This window comes from Maylandia zebra, linkage group LG7 (assembly GCF_041146795.1).
Source record: "Maylandia zebra isolate NMK-2024a linkage group LG7, Mzebra_GT3a, whole genome shotgun sequence".
Classification (NCBI taxonomy): Eukaryota; Metazoa; Chordata; class Actinopteri; order Cichliformes; family Cichlidae; genus Maylandia; species Maylandia zebra.
The window spans coordinates 10,322,600-10,341,803 of NC_135173.1; the positions used below are offsets into that span (position 1 = coordinate 10,322,600).

Genomic DNA, 19,204 nt, shown 5'->3' on the forward strand with positions numbered 1-19,204 from the left:
TCTGCTCAGACATGCGCACTTGCATGCACACACATACACACAGATAACATTGTAGGGCTGTGTACAGACTATTTTATAGTTTTGAAAACCTGTGACTCTTTATATAAAATCAGTTTAACAAAAGCATTGTATTCGGGATATACTAGCTCTATCAATAGATTAAAAAAATGATGTAATTAATCTCACAATTTTCTGTAATTAATTGCGATTAAACGCAATTACTTGATCAATAGCCTGGTTGCAATTACATTTTTTCAACTTTATATTTAAGCTTGTAACTGACATTTATGCAATACAATAAAGTAAATGCAGAATAAACACAAAGAATGTATCCTTAAATTCAAAGAGAATTTGAATAGATTTCTTGAATCTTTTAACACAGGTTCTCTCCTGTGAAATACATCTTTTTAAAAAACCTATATACTGATAGGTAAGTATACACTAATATATAACATATACTAGTGCTATCAAACAATTAAAATGTTTAATCAGATTCATCACAGGGTTACAGTGGATTAATTTTGATTAATCACAATTTAAATCACAATTAATATTTTTATTCTGTCGACACTTTATTCACCTTTAGTCACTTACAGTTATTTACTCACGTATTCAGTCAATGTAATTTTAAAACTGTGTATATATGTCCTTATTTTTAGCATCATGCTGCTCTGTTGTATCTTAATTGCCCCTTGGGGATAAATAAAGTCTCTCTGATTCTGAGTAAATATCCTTCATTTTTATTCTATATTAATCTAATTTCATTTTGCATGAGCAAACAGACTCGAGAAAAAAGGGAAAATATACGCACTTAACATGTTTATTGAACATCTCGAACATTCATGTTAACAAAATGTATCCACTCTCTCTCTCTGTCACTCTTGGGGAGGCGCTTCAAGTCCTTGAAACCAAAGCTTTTTAAAGCGCGTATTCTCAACAATAATTAATAGGTCAGTAGTTTGTTGCAATCCACTTGGCAATTGTGTCAGTCAATATGTCAGAGATAGACTTACTGAGTCCCCGATGCTCCGTGAGTGGTTTGTGGCAAGCTGGCTGACACTTTAGCCAAAGTCCGAGCAGCATTCCCGATTAATGTGTGCTTCGCGTCAATGTGATATTTTAAGCTGGAAGTGCTTTGGTGAAAAGAAAATTCCTTCTTGCACAATGTGCATAATACTTTATGTCGGTCGACTGTTCTGTCTTGTTATTTTTTTAATACTCAAATTTCCCGTCGATAGGGCAAATGTGCATTTATCATCTTCCATATTGAGTTGATTGTTTCAGCTGCCCGTCACTACCAGATCTACTGCCCATTTGCGCACGTGCGAGGCTAACTCTACTTGGACATTGTAATCGCGTTGACCGTAATGGCAGATTAGTTTACGTTAACACGTTAATTTTGACAGCACTAGTATATACTATCAAAAAGGCATGAGACCTGTGCGTTAGAGGTTTTGGCTAATCTTTTAAGACAAATTACTTACACCACTGTTGTATAGGCAGCGTAAATTGTCCACATAATGCTAGACAGGTCCAGGCTCTTATGTCACCTCTGGACAACTCACCAACATATGTGTGAAGTGGGTGCGAATGTGAGTCAACAAATAACTGTAGTAGGGCACACTGGGAAAGCTGGTGAGAGGGGAGATCAATCTGAGTTTTATGAAGTGTGTCTCCCGGTGCGCAAATAATCTGCAGGAGTGTCAACAGAAATCTCTGAGCACAGATTGCCTCCGAAAATAACAAAAAACAAACTGAGCTACTGTTTATACATAACTGAGGCTCAGGACCTGTGAAATTTGTGCTTCCAATTGTTTGGGACAGTCATTACCGCAGTTATATTGAAGTATTATGCACATATACTTATGTACACACATATCTTGCTCGCTTTATGGAGAAGTTCATGTCATATTTTGCACCTGCTTCCCTCCCTCCTGAAACTGTCCATGGTGCTGATTTTGTTTTTCTACTTGTTTTAATGATGAATATACCTCTTCCAAAGCACGTGTAAAGAGTACACAGGTGGAAAGACTTACTGAGTCTGATTGTAGACCTTTTATAAAAGAGTATAGCCATGAACAATAACTGTATAAGAAGACCTGGAAAGTAATAGCCTAGTTTATAGAAAGCACATTATTAAACTTGGGCTTTGGCCAAGAAAGCCCGTGAAAAATAAGTAAGGTTGCTTAAATTAACGGGCAAATCGAAGTGCTTTTAACCAATTGTTGCCTACTGTCCTAGAAAATATGCAGTTGTGTCTGAGTTATTACCAACCTAAAGTGGCTGTAAATACACATTGAGTCATTTATGGATACTTTTAGTATTTCGACAGTATTTTTTTTACTGTATTTACTACCTGCTTACTATTAGTAGAAATATAATGTCAGACACACACACACACACACATACAGGTTTGTCATGCCCTATAAAGATAATGCATAGTCCCTATATAGTGTTTTTATTTGTGTCAGGATTTTTATGTCTGAAAGTTCTTGCATTTCAAATGTTGAGTGGCAACATAGTAACAGAATCAAGCTTAGTGTATTTGAATGGGAACCTTCTTTGTCTTTACAAATGTTTATGGCTTTATATTAGGAGGGGGGGGGGGTTGTGTATTCCTCCCGTGAATATAATAAGAAATTTGAAGTTAGGACCAAGAGGAACGCGGATCATTAAACAGGGGCTGCGTGGATCATGTCAGTATCTGTTTGCCTGTCTCCCACACAAACCTTTTTTATTACATGTTGACATGAATTTCACCTTCATCTGTCTGTTTTTCTTTTTCTCCATAGTTACTTAGACAACACTGCTTAAGTGTGTTTGATCTCAAGGTATTGCAATTATTCTTACTTGGAAGTTATTATGAGCAAGATCAAACATTCTCAATTTGTTTTTGATTGCAGAGATTAGTTAAAGTGAACTTTGTTTCCAAGGAAAATAAACAAAATTAATAAAAGTCTTAAACGAAATGTAAAAGTTATTTGTGAACTAAACCAGCCTTTGTGTTTGTGAGGGTTTTATTGAACATGTCAGCTCAAAGGAAGCTCGCTGTACTGGAAAGACGAAAAGGCCTCATACGCGAAGGGATATCTAGATGCTGTTTAAGAGATTTTATGGCATTCACTCAGCCTCTGCATTTCTGTAGTGAAATGTCAAAACAGTCTACACTTACTTACTTCTCAAGCATACTGCTTGTACAAAGCTCTTTATCATGCACTTTTCTTTCAACCGTTCACACAAACACTGACACACCAATTACAGCAGAGAAACTTGGAGTTCCGTATTTTACCCAAGGACACTTGAATGAATTTAGAATAAACTTTTTACTGTTTTACTGCATCTGTGGTTTTGTGTATGGCCTTCCGGGGCCTGGCCACACAGCCCAAGAAAGACATCCACAAAGCAACTTTAGTGCAGATTATGCTAATAACCACATCTCACCAACACACACCTTCTTACTTTTTAAGGAAGTGGTGTTAAAAAGCAATTCATGACAAGATTGCGTAAAAGAGTTTAGTGAAATCACCCAGGAAGTCTCTTTGCTGAAAATATAGAGGGGGTTTAGGATAAGAGAGCAAAGATGCTTTTACAGTTATTTGTTCTTATGTATGTTTTCACTATTACCCAAAAATAAAGTAAATCTAAGAATTCTTCAGTCCATCACACTTTTACTCCAATCCTTTCATTTTAACTCTCCTTCCACATCTCTCCCCTTCTCTGTGCCCTTCCGAGCATTAGCATTCCTTGGGCATGTATTTTGTACAATAGGATACACTGCAAAAGGGCTGATAACCAACAACAATCCCAGAATCATTTGTGCACATTCGCACTGCTGTCACACACTGTTAGCGAGACAGAATACAGAAGTGAGAGAACAATTGCTGGGGAGAATCGTGTACCTCTTTGTCAGTAAGGCGCACAAACCACAGATTTGGAGACAAAAAAGAAGAAGGAAAAGATAGAGATTAGATGAAAAGTTTATTGCTCAGAGTTATGTGAAACAAGAAGCAGAAAAAGTAGGAAACGGCATAACTCTTGCCAGCAGAGCTTCACAGATTTCATTTAGCCTTAGGTGATGCAAATAAGATTTCCTCTTCTGTTTAGAAACTGTTAGCATAGGTGAGAATATTTTTTAGAAAGGAATTAGCTCAAGGAAAAGCATGGTCTGAAGATTAGCTTTCAACCATTTAGATAATCTGTATAAAGACATAGAAAGATATCTTGGCTTCTCTTTGTATTATGATTATGATAAATTCAAACTATTCCAGTATACAGTTGTATATTGTGATGAAGAAAAGATTAAGGTTACATTATATTAATTTGGCCATTTTAAAGAGAGATTTTTCTTGGCTTATAACAGTTCCTTGCAGGGGTGATGGGGCATTTAACAAGCAACAAGTCTCTGTTACCTTGTTGGCGAAATTGCTACATTTGCCTGTTATTTTGGACTATTTTAATACAGCGATTATTGCCCTTTGGCTCTTGATGAACCTTAAGACCCGAAAATTGACTAATTTACTTATTTAAGTTGCAAATGCAGATTGCATCTGTGGTTCATTTCTGGACTTTGTCATTCTTTAAAACATTTCATTTCCCTACATATATCACTGTTATCCCATTAATTTGCATTATTTTCCCAGAGACCGTGTTTACTTCTTTTTGACTCTGTTAGTGTAAATGTTTTATCTCTGTCCTTTCAGGCATGTCGCTATGGCCATGTGCAGCATTTGGAACACCTGCTATTCTATGGAGCCGACATGAGTGCTCAAAATGCATCTGGAAACACGGCTCTGCATGTGTGTGCGCTCTACAACCAGGTACAAACACTTGTTTCAGGAAAAACATAAATAACATTTATGGACTATTTGCTTGGAGAATGAAGGGAATTGCATTTGTGTTGTAGCCCTGTACGTTACACAGTTTACATCCAGTGTAGATGTTTAGTGCCAGTACAGCAGAGAAATGTCACATTCAGTAGCAGGGTGAAAAATCAAGGACATGGTGGTTAATGGCTCTTTGATCCATTTACATTATACGACAGGCACCAGAGCTAGCTTCTCAGCTGAGTGTGTTGGCTTTCTTAATTTGCTTTAGACTAGTGATTTTTGTTGTCTAAAAAAACTAAAATTATACATAAATATTCTATTAGGAATAACTCAAAAATCTTGCACTGTACATCTGTTGTCTGTGAAGTAGGTCTGAGAAATCCTGCATGTGCACAATCCTTTATTGGACTTCATTGTAATGTTTTTCATATCGGTAAATACTCAATAACCCATAAGGATGAAGTAAACAAATATATGCATAAAACAAAAGAAAATGTATTTACAAAGGATTTCAGATCTTTTCAGACACTTGGGAGCCAGTGCATTCTTGAGTCTTCTTGGTTAAGCCTCTACAGGCTTTACACACCTGGATTTGGTCAGTTTATTTTAATCTTCCTGACAGATCCTCTCAAGCTCCATTTGCCCTTTGGCTGCACCAGTCACAGTCAGAAACTTGTCCTGAAGCCATTTCATTGTTGTCTTGATCTTTTACTAATTGATAGAGTTCTGTTATCCTTTCAACTGCCCCAGTCTCTGTAGAGGACTTCTAAACCTCATTTAGGGCAACTACTGGGTTTTTGGTTGACTCCTTGACTGTGACCCTTCCTCTAAGCTACTCAGTTTGTCTAGGAATATGCTGCAGGATCCAGGCTTAATCTTTTTTCCGATTTATTGAGGGCTTTGTGGAAGAATCAAAGGATAAGATATATCCTTGCTCTGATCAGTGCCTTATTTACCAGTGTGTGAACTGTGGTACCTTTACAAAAACAGGGTCTCCTTTTCTATACTGTACCCTACTAGCTGAATACCATAAAGCATGCAAAAGGTGAAGGATTTGAATACTCTGACGATATATTCTTTCAGTGTAAGTATTTGTCTATGCCTGTTTTCCACGAATAGTAGAAGCAATGATTGTGCTACAGCACTGAACGCTGTGCCACTCAACTTTCTTGGTCAAGGACATATATTAAGCTCAGAGACTCCAGGGATGTTACTTACAGTGTCTGTAAAGTTACAGAACAGCCACCACGCTGCATCGAGTGTTTGTGTGTGTTTCATAACGTCAACGGATTCATAACGTCGAAACCACAGGAATAATCCACCTGGCAATTTTCTCCATTGTATGAATTTTGATGCCAGGCTAAAAAGGCCAACTGAAGAGAATTGGTCTAAGTGTGGTTGTGCCACTGAAGTGAGCAACAATTAGAGATATTTTATCAGTTGTGGGTTACTAATACAGTTTGCATTAAAGTATGCACCAGGCAGGGATAGAATGTAATTTAATTCTTGATGCTTTGCAGATCGTGTTTCTAAACAAAGATGCATTTGAGCCTGCTTATAATTGCCATACAGCTTCCATGCCCCGTCTATTGCTCTTAACGCTAAGCCCACGTTTCTCATACTGAAGATGTCAGTGCAGCGCATATAAACATGCCATTCACTTCTTTTGGTATACCTTGCTGGCATTGGGTTGGACTTTTGCCTTCACAGCAGTTTTAATTCTTTGTGGTGTAGATTCAATAAGGTGCTAGAAACATTTTCTCAGTGATTACTACTGCCATGATAGCATCACACAGTTGCTGCAAATTTACTGCATATCCGTCCTGTGAATCTCCCTTTTCAGGCTTTTTGAATACAGTGAACACATTGTCACGTTCAAGAAACCAGTCGGATATTATCTGAGCTTTGTGACACGGTTCGTTACCTTGCTGGAAGCAGCCTTTAGAAGATAGGTGTGGTCATACATGCATAGGGATGGACATGGTTCAGGCAGACTGATGTATTTAAACAGTGCTTATTTGGTGATGTTTATTTTCCAATCTTCTGTTGGCTCCATTTCCTGTTTTTCAAGGAAAAGGTTTTCAAGGTTTTTCGTGTTATAACAAGTGGATTTTGAGTCGCCTTCTGACCAACTCAGAGGAATCATTCTCCCCTGACCAGCATTAACAAGAGATTTTTGCACTGCACTGATGCTCAATTTAAACTTCAGCTGGTCATCTTGACTATGTCTAAATGACTAAGTGCAATGTACTGCTGAAATTTGATTGGCTGAGCAGTTATAATGTGTCCGGTGAGTACGTATTCATAGATTGTTTAATTTTTAGAATAAAACTTTGTCTGACAGACTAGGCATTATATACTTATTTAGCAAATCTTACTCAAACAGTAAATGGTGCATGTAGGGCACTATTTCCCACTTCGGGTTTGCACGCATTAAATATTTATGGCAGGAGAATTGTGTACCAGTTTTAAATAAGCTACAGTTTCCATTCCCATGTTAATAAATATCACCCAGTCTAATTTCACTGTTTCCAACATTTTCAGATAATTGAAAACTTTTATCAGGCTATAGTACGATAGTAAATACTTGTTTATAGAATTAGTTTGTATTTTGTTCTGGTGAAACCAAACAGAAAAAAACAAAACAAAACTGCACAAATCCAAGTATAAATCTGTGAATACGTGCCTACCAGCTTTCATAGTGCCAGATGGCTGTGAGTCTTAGTGAGTTTGACATCCGTGTAATCTACAAGAAAATCTGCATGTAGCTTCAAATCTAGATATAGTAGCTTCAAATAAAACAATATTTTAATAACAATAATAATAATATTAATAATAATGAGGATAAATGCTTGATGTTAACGTGCAGTATTTCGTAATATGAATGAACAAGAAGTAGATTAGGGTAGTGGGAGATGAGGGCAGTATAAACCAGAATTCTCCTGAGCAAACCATGTAGATGTAGAGCAGCCAGGTGCTTTTTGGTTTAACCCCATGAAGCCTGAACCTTGAAAATTCTAATTTTTGAAAATGGAGAGTTTATTGAACCATCTGACAAATTTGTTTTAAATAAAATTAATGAAATTGGAATTTCCGTGAATGACTTTTGAATTGTATTGTATTCGCTACATCTGGCTGTGCAATTTATTTTGTTTTATCAGGGGGTAAAAATCACACTGATGATGTAGAAGTGTCAAAGAACTGCATGTATTAAATGTGATACACTAGGCTAGGTTAAGGCTTCTCAAAGAGAAGATGCTTTTGTACAGCTTTGCTGGGAAGCAGAGATTTGATTAACATTAAATAAGTGCTTTCTCCTCTCGCTTTCTCTCTCCCAAATGAACTGAAACGTGTGTGTTTGTGTGTGTTGGAATGTTGTGGTTTAACTTAGTGCTGCACAGCTAATTTCAGTCATGATGATCAACATCACATTATCTGTGTGTGTGTGTGTGTGTGTGTGTGGTGAACACAGTATAAATACTTAATACTTATTGTTTGTAACACATTCGTGTGATTTAAGGCACTTCATGTTCACTGCTCAGAAGAGTGTGTGTAATGTATTACTCATGTAGTGGGAACATGGACCTGTTTACACAATTACATTGTCACGGTCTCTCTTTTTAGACCAGGAAATTCCCAAAACATCAATATTTAAAATTTAGTATGAAAAAAAAATAGTATGAAGACTTGGTTTGAGGTTTAGATCTTTACCTTTGCTCTGAATTAGAGGTATCATCCATCCATTTTCTCCTACTTAACCATTTCAGGGTTGCATGGAGTAGGGGGCTTGAAGCCTATTCCAGCTATCACTAGATTTAATGCACCCATTTTTATATCTATCGTTTGTCTTATTTTTCCAGCGTTTTTCTTCTTTCAGCAGTGAAAATGTCACGTAGCTGGTCACTGTTCTTTAAAAGGTCTAAATAAAAAAGCAATATCTTGACCTAAGCTTGTGTAATTTAAGGGCCGGTGACTTGAAGATTTTAATTGTATGAAGGTGGTATTTTGCATGGCCGCACTAAATATGCAGGAATGATTATGGGATACAGTAATTCTCAATCTGTGACCACAAATGTATTCCAACATCATTCCTACTTTGCACCTTAACTATGAGAGTGGACTTTTTTTCCTTCTTTATTTTTTTCATCACTTCAAAAAAAAAAATCAAGGTATAAACTTAACAGTGGTTTTGAAGAATTACACCACTAGCAAACAGTAGTTAGCTATATTTTCAGGAAAATATTGCCAGTATAAAATCCTCTGAACTGATTGAAACTCATGTGTGCCTGCTTTTTTTGCAGCCACAGACAGACTGGGTAAATAGTTTAATTTACAGTTACTTGTGCAACTTTCTTTTTCTGCAACTTTAAAGTCTTTAGTTTTGTAATGGATCTTGTCCAAGCTCTTGTGATGAGGACTGCTGTTATCCTGCCACTCGAGACGAATACGACGTTGAGCTGATCAATCCCAGGAAAATTGTGTCGAAGGGGGGTTCAGAAGGCCAAAAGCAGGCCTACATGAATGCTTATGTGCAATAAAAGTAAGAAATGCACTGCTACAATCAACTGGGAAACCAGTTGTTCTAATGTCAATAGATCCATACAGATGGATGGACAGAAAGATGAAGATGGAGTTTGCTGAATAAAAAGATTCAGTAATCATCAATAAAATGTACTTGAGCACTGCCCCGAAGGCCCTATTCTTTGGGTCTGACTGGCTATTTAAGTTACTTAGTGGGCTTTCAGCTTGGCAGAAGCAGTGAATGAAGGCAGGGCTCACATGCTTAGGAGGTCATGGGTTTAATGATTTAGAAGGGACAAAGTACTGTAGAAAATGGCAACACTGATGAGTGAAATTAAACAGAGGCTGTGCAAGACACAAACGGATCTATCCAAAGCAGTCAGACCAATGATATCCTGCTAGACCGTTAATTATTATATTGTTGTTGCACAGAAGAATAACATATTAGCTTGATATAAATGTTTCAATTTTAAATCCTCTTTGATGTTAATCACAAACAACTGTAAAAGCATGCTCACTTTTCAGTGAAGGATGCCAGATCTGCTGCTTCAATTTTAAGGGCAAAAGGAATCCTCAAATGTATAAACATGTCTGTTAGAGGAACCATCTGTCACACTTTTTACACATGACTGACCTGATCGTTAGTGAAGAGTACTTGATCTAAATCACTTCTGTTTGTATGTCTATGAATCTAAAGTAATCACATCTAACAAACAGCAGTGAGAACTGGATTATGGATTATTGTAGGAAGACTTGCAGAGAAGAGGAACACATGTGGTCCACATTGTAATTAGACTGTGTGTGTGTGCGTGCCTGTGCATGTGCATAATGACTTTAGGTTAATTAGAACACACGTTTGAGTCAAGACACATACTCAAGGTTAATACCAATATAACATGCATGTTTACCTTGCAGGTTAAATGCCAAAGTTGCATTAATAAGCAATAATTAATAATGCTAAAGTTCAGGTCCACCTGGTCTGTGTGACAGACACTTATTATCGCTGCTTTCTATCTCCTTATAGAGACTGCTTGGAAAAGTTTTGAAACTTTTGAACTAGCCTGGCCTTGTTGTGTCATTGCTAGAAAGAAAGACTGCGGTGCGCGTTATACTCTAAACGACCTTCACATAGTCTTTGTATCTTCCTCTGTTCTTTCACTTGTAGCATTCCTCTCTAACCTTGATATATATTCTCCATTCTTCTCTGTTGTCACACCAAAGAGATGATGGAAATATATTTGTACATTTTTCATATGCACTCGAAGGCCTGCGTGAATGAAAACCTGTACCCATTTAGCGTTCTCGAAGAATGATGATTATGAGGCTTTACACTGAAAAATGTCTGCGTTTATTTACCTGTGTATGTGTGTGTGTGTATCTGTGTGTGTGCAGCTGCCTGAGGTATGGGTGATTAGCATTACTTAATCTAATAGCCATAGGCATTTATCTATATAGCTTTTTTGGCAATTTTAGCCTCAAGTGTGTTTTAGATATTAGCATAAAGAGTAATCATATATTATGCATATAACACTCGCTCTATTTTTAAATCTACTCGGTGTATTCACCATCAGTGTTTACAGAGACTTTTCCTATTTCTTTGTGTTTCACCTGGCGTCATGCCTAATATACAGCCGTACTCAAATGAGTACATTTAGCAATATCAGCCAGAAAGTGTGGAAGCTCCAGTAAATATAGTAAACAAAAAGTTGTTGCACAAATACTTGTGGCATGACATTTTGTAGGTGGTTTGAAAAAGTATTTAACATAATATATAGCTTGTTTGAAAAGCAACAGATTAAAGGTGTGATCCATCACATCCCCCGCCAATACTAGCATCTGTGTTTTACCAGAAGAGGGTGCTCCAGTGCATACAGGAGTGGATCATCTGCTATAAACAGCCTGAAGAGTAAAACCACATGGATGTATTAACTGAACAACAGAATAAATGAATCTGGGCATGCATGTTCCTGAATGTGTGTGACTCACTAAGAGTCACTAGAGTCACTTTGCTGATTTTAGTGAAAGGTTAGTCCTATTAATTCTGCTCTCTGTGTTAAATTACATATCGACCCTCAACCAGCCAGCACATGGACACACAATCCTGTCAATTTACAGCTGGGCTTTCTTGCCTAGGGGTGTGTACTCATTTACACACAGTATGTCACACTAGTTCTACACAGAGTAAAACGGAAACTTGTTGTTGTGAACTAATCAGGAAGTCTGTTCTGTAATTGTTAAGATTCCTTCCTCTTTTTCTTCTTCTCCTTCTTTTAATTATTATTAAATTAAGCCCATGTTTTTTATACCCACACTTTTTGAATTCGAATTAATCTGTTGCTTTTCAAACAAGCTATATATTATGTTAAATACCTTTTCAAACCACCTACAAAATGTCATGCCACAAGTATTTGTGCGACAACTTTTTTTTTTACTATATTTACTGGAGCTTTCACACTTTCTGGCTGATATTGCTAAATGTACTCATTTGAGTACATTTGAGTCCAAAGACATGTGTGTAGCGCAGCCAGACACAGTGCAATTAGTAAATTCAATATGTACTAAACATTTGCTTAGATGGAAACGTCCAAGACGTAATACACAAAGTCATAAAAATTATTATTTACTGAAGCATTTACAAAGTGGAAACATTTATATAGAAATACAGTATGTAAAGTTTGTACAATTAAAACATACATGAAAGTCAGTATTTGGTATGACAACCTTTATTCTTGAGCACGGCCTATATCTTGTAATTTTTTTAACTAAACTTCAGAAATGGTTCTCCAGGTTTTTTAAACTGTACTTCTCTTCTCTGGAGTTTGGCTGTCTTTTGTTCCATTCTCTGCCAAGATGACCTCACACTGCTTTAATAATGTTGAGATCCTTGCTCATTTTCTGTCAAAGTTAGATTCATCCCTCCATGTTGCCACTGATTTTTAGTCCGGTTCTTGTGTAATTTGCCAACTCTTTGCCCTTTCTGCCTTATTTCCTTCCTTAACAATGGCTTCTTGAAAGCTACCCTTCCATTGAGACCATTTCTGATGAGGGCTCACTGAACAGAAAATCCATCAACTGAAGGGCCAGATGCTTCTCTCATGTTCTGTTTCAGACTTTGTTGGATTTGTTTTCTTTTTCTTTCTTTTTTTCTTTTCTTTTTAAAGATAGGACCTTCAGATACTGTAGTTTCCACGCCAAGATATGTTAAGTTTCTATTAGTGGTTTTAAAATCACTGTCTTAGTGCAAATATACAAATTATCTGTCTGGCATTTTTAGTAGATTTGCTGAATAAATGGGAACAAATGACTTGACAGTAAAGTGCCTAAACATACAATTTGAAATTGGGTCTTTGCTAAGTTGGCTGTTACATGTAGACACATTTATACTTAAATGTTTCATAGGTTAGTGTTAAGTTGCTTAACAAGCAAACAAACAAGCAAAAAAAAAAATGCAAATATTCCTCTGAAAATGCTCAGGACTGGACTGAAAAAAGCAATCAGTGTCCAAATAAAGCCTTTGAAGGCCTTCGAATCATCTTAAAAACTATTGCACAAAAGCAGTAAAAAAAAAATACAAGAAAGTCTAGAAAAAATGTTGCCTTGTACTGTATCACTGCAATGATGTGGATATAGGTGGGGATTATTTCACATATTGTGGAAACATGAATCTGTATGCACAGTCACACTATGAGGACCTGTCTGTCTTGGGTTTTAAAAGCCATAATGTAGATCAAGAAAATTTGGAGTGAAGCCTTAGTGTCAGGGCTAGACTAGTAGCAGTTATGGTTAAGGTTACTGTATGTCTATAGGAATAGTGTAAGCCTTCTGAAGTGGGAACACGGCATATGTCTGTGGCTAACTTCTCTTTGTACTTTAGATCATATTTTTGTTTAGATTCAACCTGCAGCAGTTAAAGTGTTCTTCCACCAACGCTTCTCGTCATGAAATAGTGCCTTAGTTGTCAAAAACTCATTGAATTCAAACATGCCTGCCTTGTATTTTTTTAAAAGTACCTCATGGAACGGGCTTCTTCCTGAATTCACAAATTCATGTTTTAGCCACAGGCGTTTCTCAAGAGACATTCTTGTTCTTTTTTTACACTGTCACCTCTGTCAGACTCATTTTCAAACAGTTTTGTAAGTCTGTTTCTTTTAGAAGTGATCAAAGAGGTTGCTTGTAATGCTGCCTCTGGCAACCACTGTCATGCTGCATAGCACACAAATTATTATACTCCTCTTGATATTTGACTTTCTAAAACCATGTCCGAATTGTTACAAAGTTTTTCCTAGTAAATTTAAAATAATTCATCTTGCCTCCATGGTGTGATGTGCTTTTCTTGGTCGTCCTTTTTCAGTAGCATGTGATGTTAGAAAACAGATTCTGGAGACATACAATTTTCTTTGGCCCATCGCTGATACGCCCATTAATAGCTGCACTGGTTAACAGACGAGGAGTTAATTTTAGGTGCACTTTGTCTGATCTGACATTCAGAAAACTATTTTTACTAATGCAGACAGTAGATGTGAAGCAATTCGTTAAACATGACTTATACTTCTTAAACTGTCCGTGTCTAATTGAGAGGACAATTAGAAGCTGCAAAACAACATCCATAAGTGCTCCAAAGAATCACATATGTAAGTGATTGCTGTGTCTATCTAGAATCTGTGTTTGGGAGTCATCATGTGTATTTGTTTGCATATCTGTATGCTGTTGCATACAATAGAATGAAGGACAGTGACATGTAATACTCCTATAGGTAAACACACACAACTCTCTGTTGTCCTTCAGGAGAGCTGTGCACGGGTTCTCCTGTTCCGGGGAGCCAATAAAGAGATAAAGAACTACAATAGCCAGACTGCTTTTCAGGTATGTGAGGTATACAAAAGGTTTACACACTAGTACGTCACAGCTAAATTAACTGAAATATGCAACCTGATGTTGGAGTCCAGCCTTTATAGCTGATGAAGCAGAAAATTGATACTGACATACTGACATTTGTTTTATGCACATCAAATATAATTTGCTTGTACATAATGGAGGTTGGTCAGTGTAGCGCTATACAGATTTTTACAATCTCCTTCAACAAAGTGTTGAAAGTGTTGAATATTTAGTGAAAAAGTTAGGACGGAAATGTTTTTTCATGTTGTTCCTTTCCACTCCCTGTACGTTTCTCTGTTCCCATTTCCAGGTGGCTATTATAGCTGGGAACTTTGACCTGGCAGAAATCGTTAAGGTCCACAAAGCATCAGATGTTGGTAAGTTGACAGAGTGAACTTGGGGTTCCCAGGGTATTTAAAAGTACAATCTGAGGCACAGCCTTCAGCTTTCAGGCCTTCTGTGGAACCAGTTTGGATTTGGGAGACAGGCACTGTCTCTACTCTTAAAATTAGGCTCAAAAATTTCCTTTTTGATGAAACTTACAGTTAGGGCTGGATCAGGTGACTTTGAATCCTCCTCTAGTTACATTGCGAAAGGCCTAGGGTGTAGGGGGCTTGCCATGATGCACTAAGTGTTACTTCTTCACTCATCTTTTTTCACTCACTACACCAATCTGCATTTAAGTTATTAATGATTATTAAACTCAGGCTCTCTTCTATAGTGTCTTTTGTCCGATCTCCTTACCCTCACCCCTTACCAGTCATGGCAGATGACTGCTCCTCCCTGATCCTGGTTCTGCTTGCAGTTTCTACTTGTTAAAAGGGAGTTTTTCCTTCCCACTGTTGCCAGGTGCCTGCTCATAGAGGGTCGTCTGATTTCTGTATTAATGTGGGCTTTTCCTTACAATACAGAGCGCAGAATTGAGTGAATAGAATTGAATTGAATTAAGTGAAGGTAGACTTGGAGAGGCATCAAGCTCGACCTAGATAGCGAAGGAGGTCACGGAAAGTGATTATAATTTAAATACAGTGGAAAATACAAAGAAGAAAAAGTGAAAGAGATGAAAATGTAACAGAACTGGAAAATGTTCCTGAGGATTATTGGATCCCTGCTGAGTTTAGTAGTTTCTCTCTCTGAAATAAAGTACAGGAAAACTCTGCCATCTGGTGTGAGCAGGATGTAATGCCTCACTCTCGTCATAAAGGCATTGTGTCTCTTCTTACATTCAGCATGCTGAAATAGAAATTACAGTGAACTTCGTAACAAATTGCATTTTTTTGCAAACAAATTCCAAAAAGTCCAGTGATCCCTTTCTATATACTTTTTTATCTTATTCTGTATTTGATCCTTCAAAGTTAAAATATGGTAATTGCTAAGATTTATAAGCCACTTCAGTGGATTAGGAAATCCATCTTAAGGTTTTACTGAAATGCCAACAGTGTATAATTATGTGTAATTTTTCTTCTTAGTGCCTTTCAGGGAGACTCCCTCCTACACCAACCGTCGACGTGTGATGCCTGGCCCCCTGCCTTCACCCCGTTCCTTACTTCGCTCTGCAAGCGACAACAACCTGAACGGGGACCACGATCACATCCATGCTCAACCAACCAGAGAAGCCCGTGGCCGCCAGGGTCACTCCCCCGTCCCTTCACTACGCAGTCTGCCTGCTTTTGGGCAACAGCACAGCAGCCTTGGAGAAGTAAGCGAAGTCGCGCAGATATGAAATGTAAACCTAAAAAAAATGAATGCATTCATAAGAAAGAGTGAAGGAGTAAAAGAGAAGGATGATCTCAGGGAAGGTGATTGATGTTTTACACATGTCTTATATCAGAGTCGTCATGGAGAGATCCCTGACAGCAGTCTCCAGAGTACTGGCAGCTCCAGATCCTCCCATTCCCGTTCACCGTCTCTACATCACATGCATGAAGATGACAAACCAGTTCCTAGACGGTCCCACAGCCACGGCTACCCTCATGGGCATGGCCCTCGTGGAAGACTCAGGTTTGTAATAACCTGCGTTCAGTTGCGTTTTTTTTACTCAACTTAGCAGAGAGCTTCATAAAAAAAAGTGAATCTGTTTTTATTTTCTGTTTCTAATTCATGTCTCACATTTGTCAGTCTTGGCAGCTATTCACTTAAGTACATCATTTTTATTGCCCTTGTGATTTTGCTAGCTACTTTGATTTTTAAACCTAATTTCAGAGAGCAAAGGGCCCCATGTGATGTGTCTGAATCACTTGTTAGTCACCAGGCAGCCTTCTGCATCCTATTCCATCTGCTACAGTCTGCTGCTTGTGATAATCATGACATAATATCAGTCAGTACAGAATCTTGTTTATTCATTCAGGCTTTGACATGTGAAAGTCCACCCTGGCTACAAAACTGTGTATTGGATCTAAAAATGTATGTTAATAATGTGGTAGTGACAGATTGAAATACAGATCGGTATCGGTTCCATTTGGCGTAGCTGTTGGGTGGCCCATGGGTTGTAAGGGTGCTTTGGTATGATCAGTGACATGATGAGTGTTAGGCATAAATAAAAACCCTGTTTATGTAACAAGCCCATCTGCGGTATCATGCTGGAATCACAAATAACATACTTCAGATGTGGTATATGTAATCGTACGTGGAGACACAACCACGTGCACAGGTCAGAGACAGACAAATGGAAAGGGACTAATAATTATCACCACCGGGACCAATTGACAGCTGCCAATGTGTGTTTGTTCAGATGTTGGGTTGTGTGACAGATACTGAGAGACAGTGGTGACATTCTGAAGCTACATCTCTGAGTAATGTCACGTAGTTGATAGATAAATACAGCAGATGAACTGGTGCTGCAGGATGCTGGGACGAATTTCTTCCCCTCTGAACCACCAGACAAACTGCACAGTAAACTAGAGCTCTGATCACATCTTGAACCAAAAGATTAAACTGGTTTGCAGACACTTGTTAAGCTTTTTATTATGGTCATATATCAGCACAAGATCACCTACATAGAGCGCCCACCTAATGTGTTTCCGCGATGCCGCACGCTCTGTGCAAATGTACGTGTGTTTGTGTGAAACAGCTTGATGTCTGTCAAGGGAATTGCATTACGGACACAGCTCCAGCCGTACTCCTCTCTCCTCTAATACTCTCTTGTCACTTTACTCCATCCATCAAAGAGACTCACACGCGCACGTTCACAGGCGCTCACGTTTTTTACCTCATTTTCTGTCATTAACACACAAACACGCAAACACTGCTCCATAGTCTTGTCATCCGTCTGCAGTTTGCAGCCAGAGAACATTCAGCATAATCTGCTAAATCATATAAAAGACTTGCACGCATCACTAAACACTAAAACTCTAGAGTCTAAAGTGTATGCACTAAGTGTACCACAATCAAATAAAATGAAACAAATGAAGTGGAATACATGAAGTAAATTTAGTTAATTAAAAAAAAGTCTCCCCGCATCGTTAATGTACCTTCCACTCTTTCTGTGAAGCATGTTATGTCCAATAATGATCGCAAAGTAAGTGCGTCCTTTTCTACTATATCTGGTGCTGCGTTGGCGTGAACAGTCACTGACAGAGATATACATCTTTTGCTGTTGTCGTCACTGTGCACAAGGCTTACATAAAGTGACACAAAAGGCAGAACGATGAAAGTAAAGAAAAATGAAATATCGCAGTCTTTTGTACACAAAACGTTGAGACCTTTTTTTTTTTTAGTGTGCCATGGATTAAAGTGAGAATGTATAAAAAGCCTAAAACGAGCAGCTGGTCTCCATGGCCAGAATCTGCACCCAAGTGAGACTGATGCTGTCCTTGGATATTTTTTTCTGTAATATTTCTCCCTCCCTCTCTCCGTTTCACTCTCTGACCTTCTGTTTATGCCTGTGGTAACTCTAGAGGCATTATGGGTGCCAGGGGAGTGTGAAATTAGTTGGCCAGTCAACAGCCAACTCTAGCAGGTTCCTGTGGAACTCACCATCACTTCCTCCTCCTCACGTGTGTGCAGTGTTGCCAGGATTTGGCTACCCTTCAGCTAAAGGTTTAGATGGAGACAATAGAAAGGGTAAACAGGTTAGACTTCTGTTTTTTAATTTAAAGATCAAAATCTAACAATAATCAAAGCTGTGGCTACGATTTTCACTCCAACTCCAACTGATGTAGTAGACAGTATGATTAGACATGATTCATGATGTTAATATGATAATATGGCACAGTTTTATCGGGACAAAGCAAATTTGGCTCTGTCGTAAAAGGTTAATTGGCTACTTGCCGTAATGGGCTGACAACACAAAGAGATAATTAATCATCAAGAATGGAGCATTGTCTCGTCAGTGTCATTGTCAGAAATTGTGATGTTGAACTGTGCACCTGAGCTCTCAGTTATTTGTCTGGGTTTGTAAGAAAGATTTCAAGCAGCCAGATAGACACTTTGTGATGTTGTTGAGCAATAGATACAATATTTGATCTTTTGTATCCAACTTTCCCCACAGTTGCAGTAGGGAAATATTTCGTCAGTATTTATTTAGAAGTGTATGTATATGAGATGCCCTCTGACCAGGGTACATTAAATAAGAGATGAAGCTGTTCAGTTTTTCGGAGCCAAGTTAGTTTTTTTAAAACTCAGCCAGCACAGGCTCCGTTAGATCGTTGCTTGGGCTGTTGGTTGTTTCCGTCCTTTTTTTTCTCAACTCACGGGAGGCTAGGGGACAGTTTATTTTAAATAAAAATTCAGTCACACAACATTGCCAATAGTTAATGAGAAAGAATAGGCCTCATTTCCCTGCTGATATACTGTACAATGACCATTATGTTACAAATAAAAGTGAGAGGTGTGCTGCTCCCTTCAACTTTGAATTACCGTATTTCCCGGACTACAAAGCGCACCTAAATATTAGCCGCACAAGCTAAAATCAGGGGAAAATCCTGTTTTGTACATACATTAGCCGCACCTGACTAAAAGCCGCAGGTGTTTCAATGTTGACT

General features: G+C 38.0%; 1 protein-coding gene across 6 annotated transcripts in view; it reads left to right on the plus strand.

The window, feature by feature from the left end:
* The window catches only part of shank3a (SH3 and multiple ankyrin repeat domains 3a), a 245,793-nt gene that overhangs the window by 145,071 nt on the left and 81,518 nt on the right, over nucleotides 1-19,204 (plus strand). For all 6 annotated transcript variants that reach the window (XM_024803193.2, XM_076885709.1, XM_076885710.1 and 3 more), the window contains 5 exons: nucleotides 4,701-4,817; nucleotides 14,133-14,210; nucleotides 14,533-14,599; nucleotides 15,692-15,921; nucleotides 16,054-16,223. In XM_024803193.2, coding sequence (XP_024658961.2) covers nucleotides 4,701-4,817; nucleotides 14,133-14,210; nucleotides 14,533-14,599; nucleotides 15,692-15,921; nucleotides 16,054-16,223 — 662 coding nt within the window. The remainder of the gene's footprint in view (nucleotides 1-4,700; nucleotides 4,818-14,132; nucleotides 14,211-14,532; nucleotides 14,600-15,691; nucleotides 15,922-16,053; nucleotides 16,224-19,204) is intronic.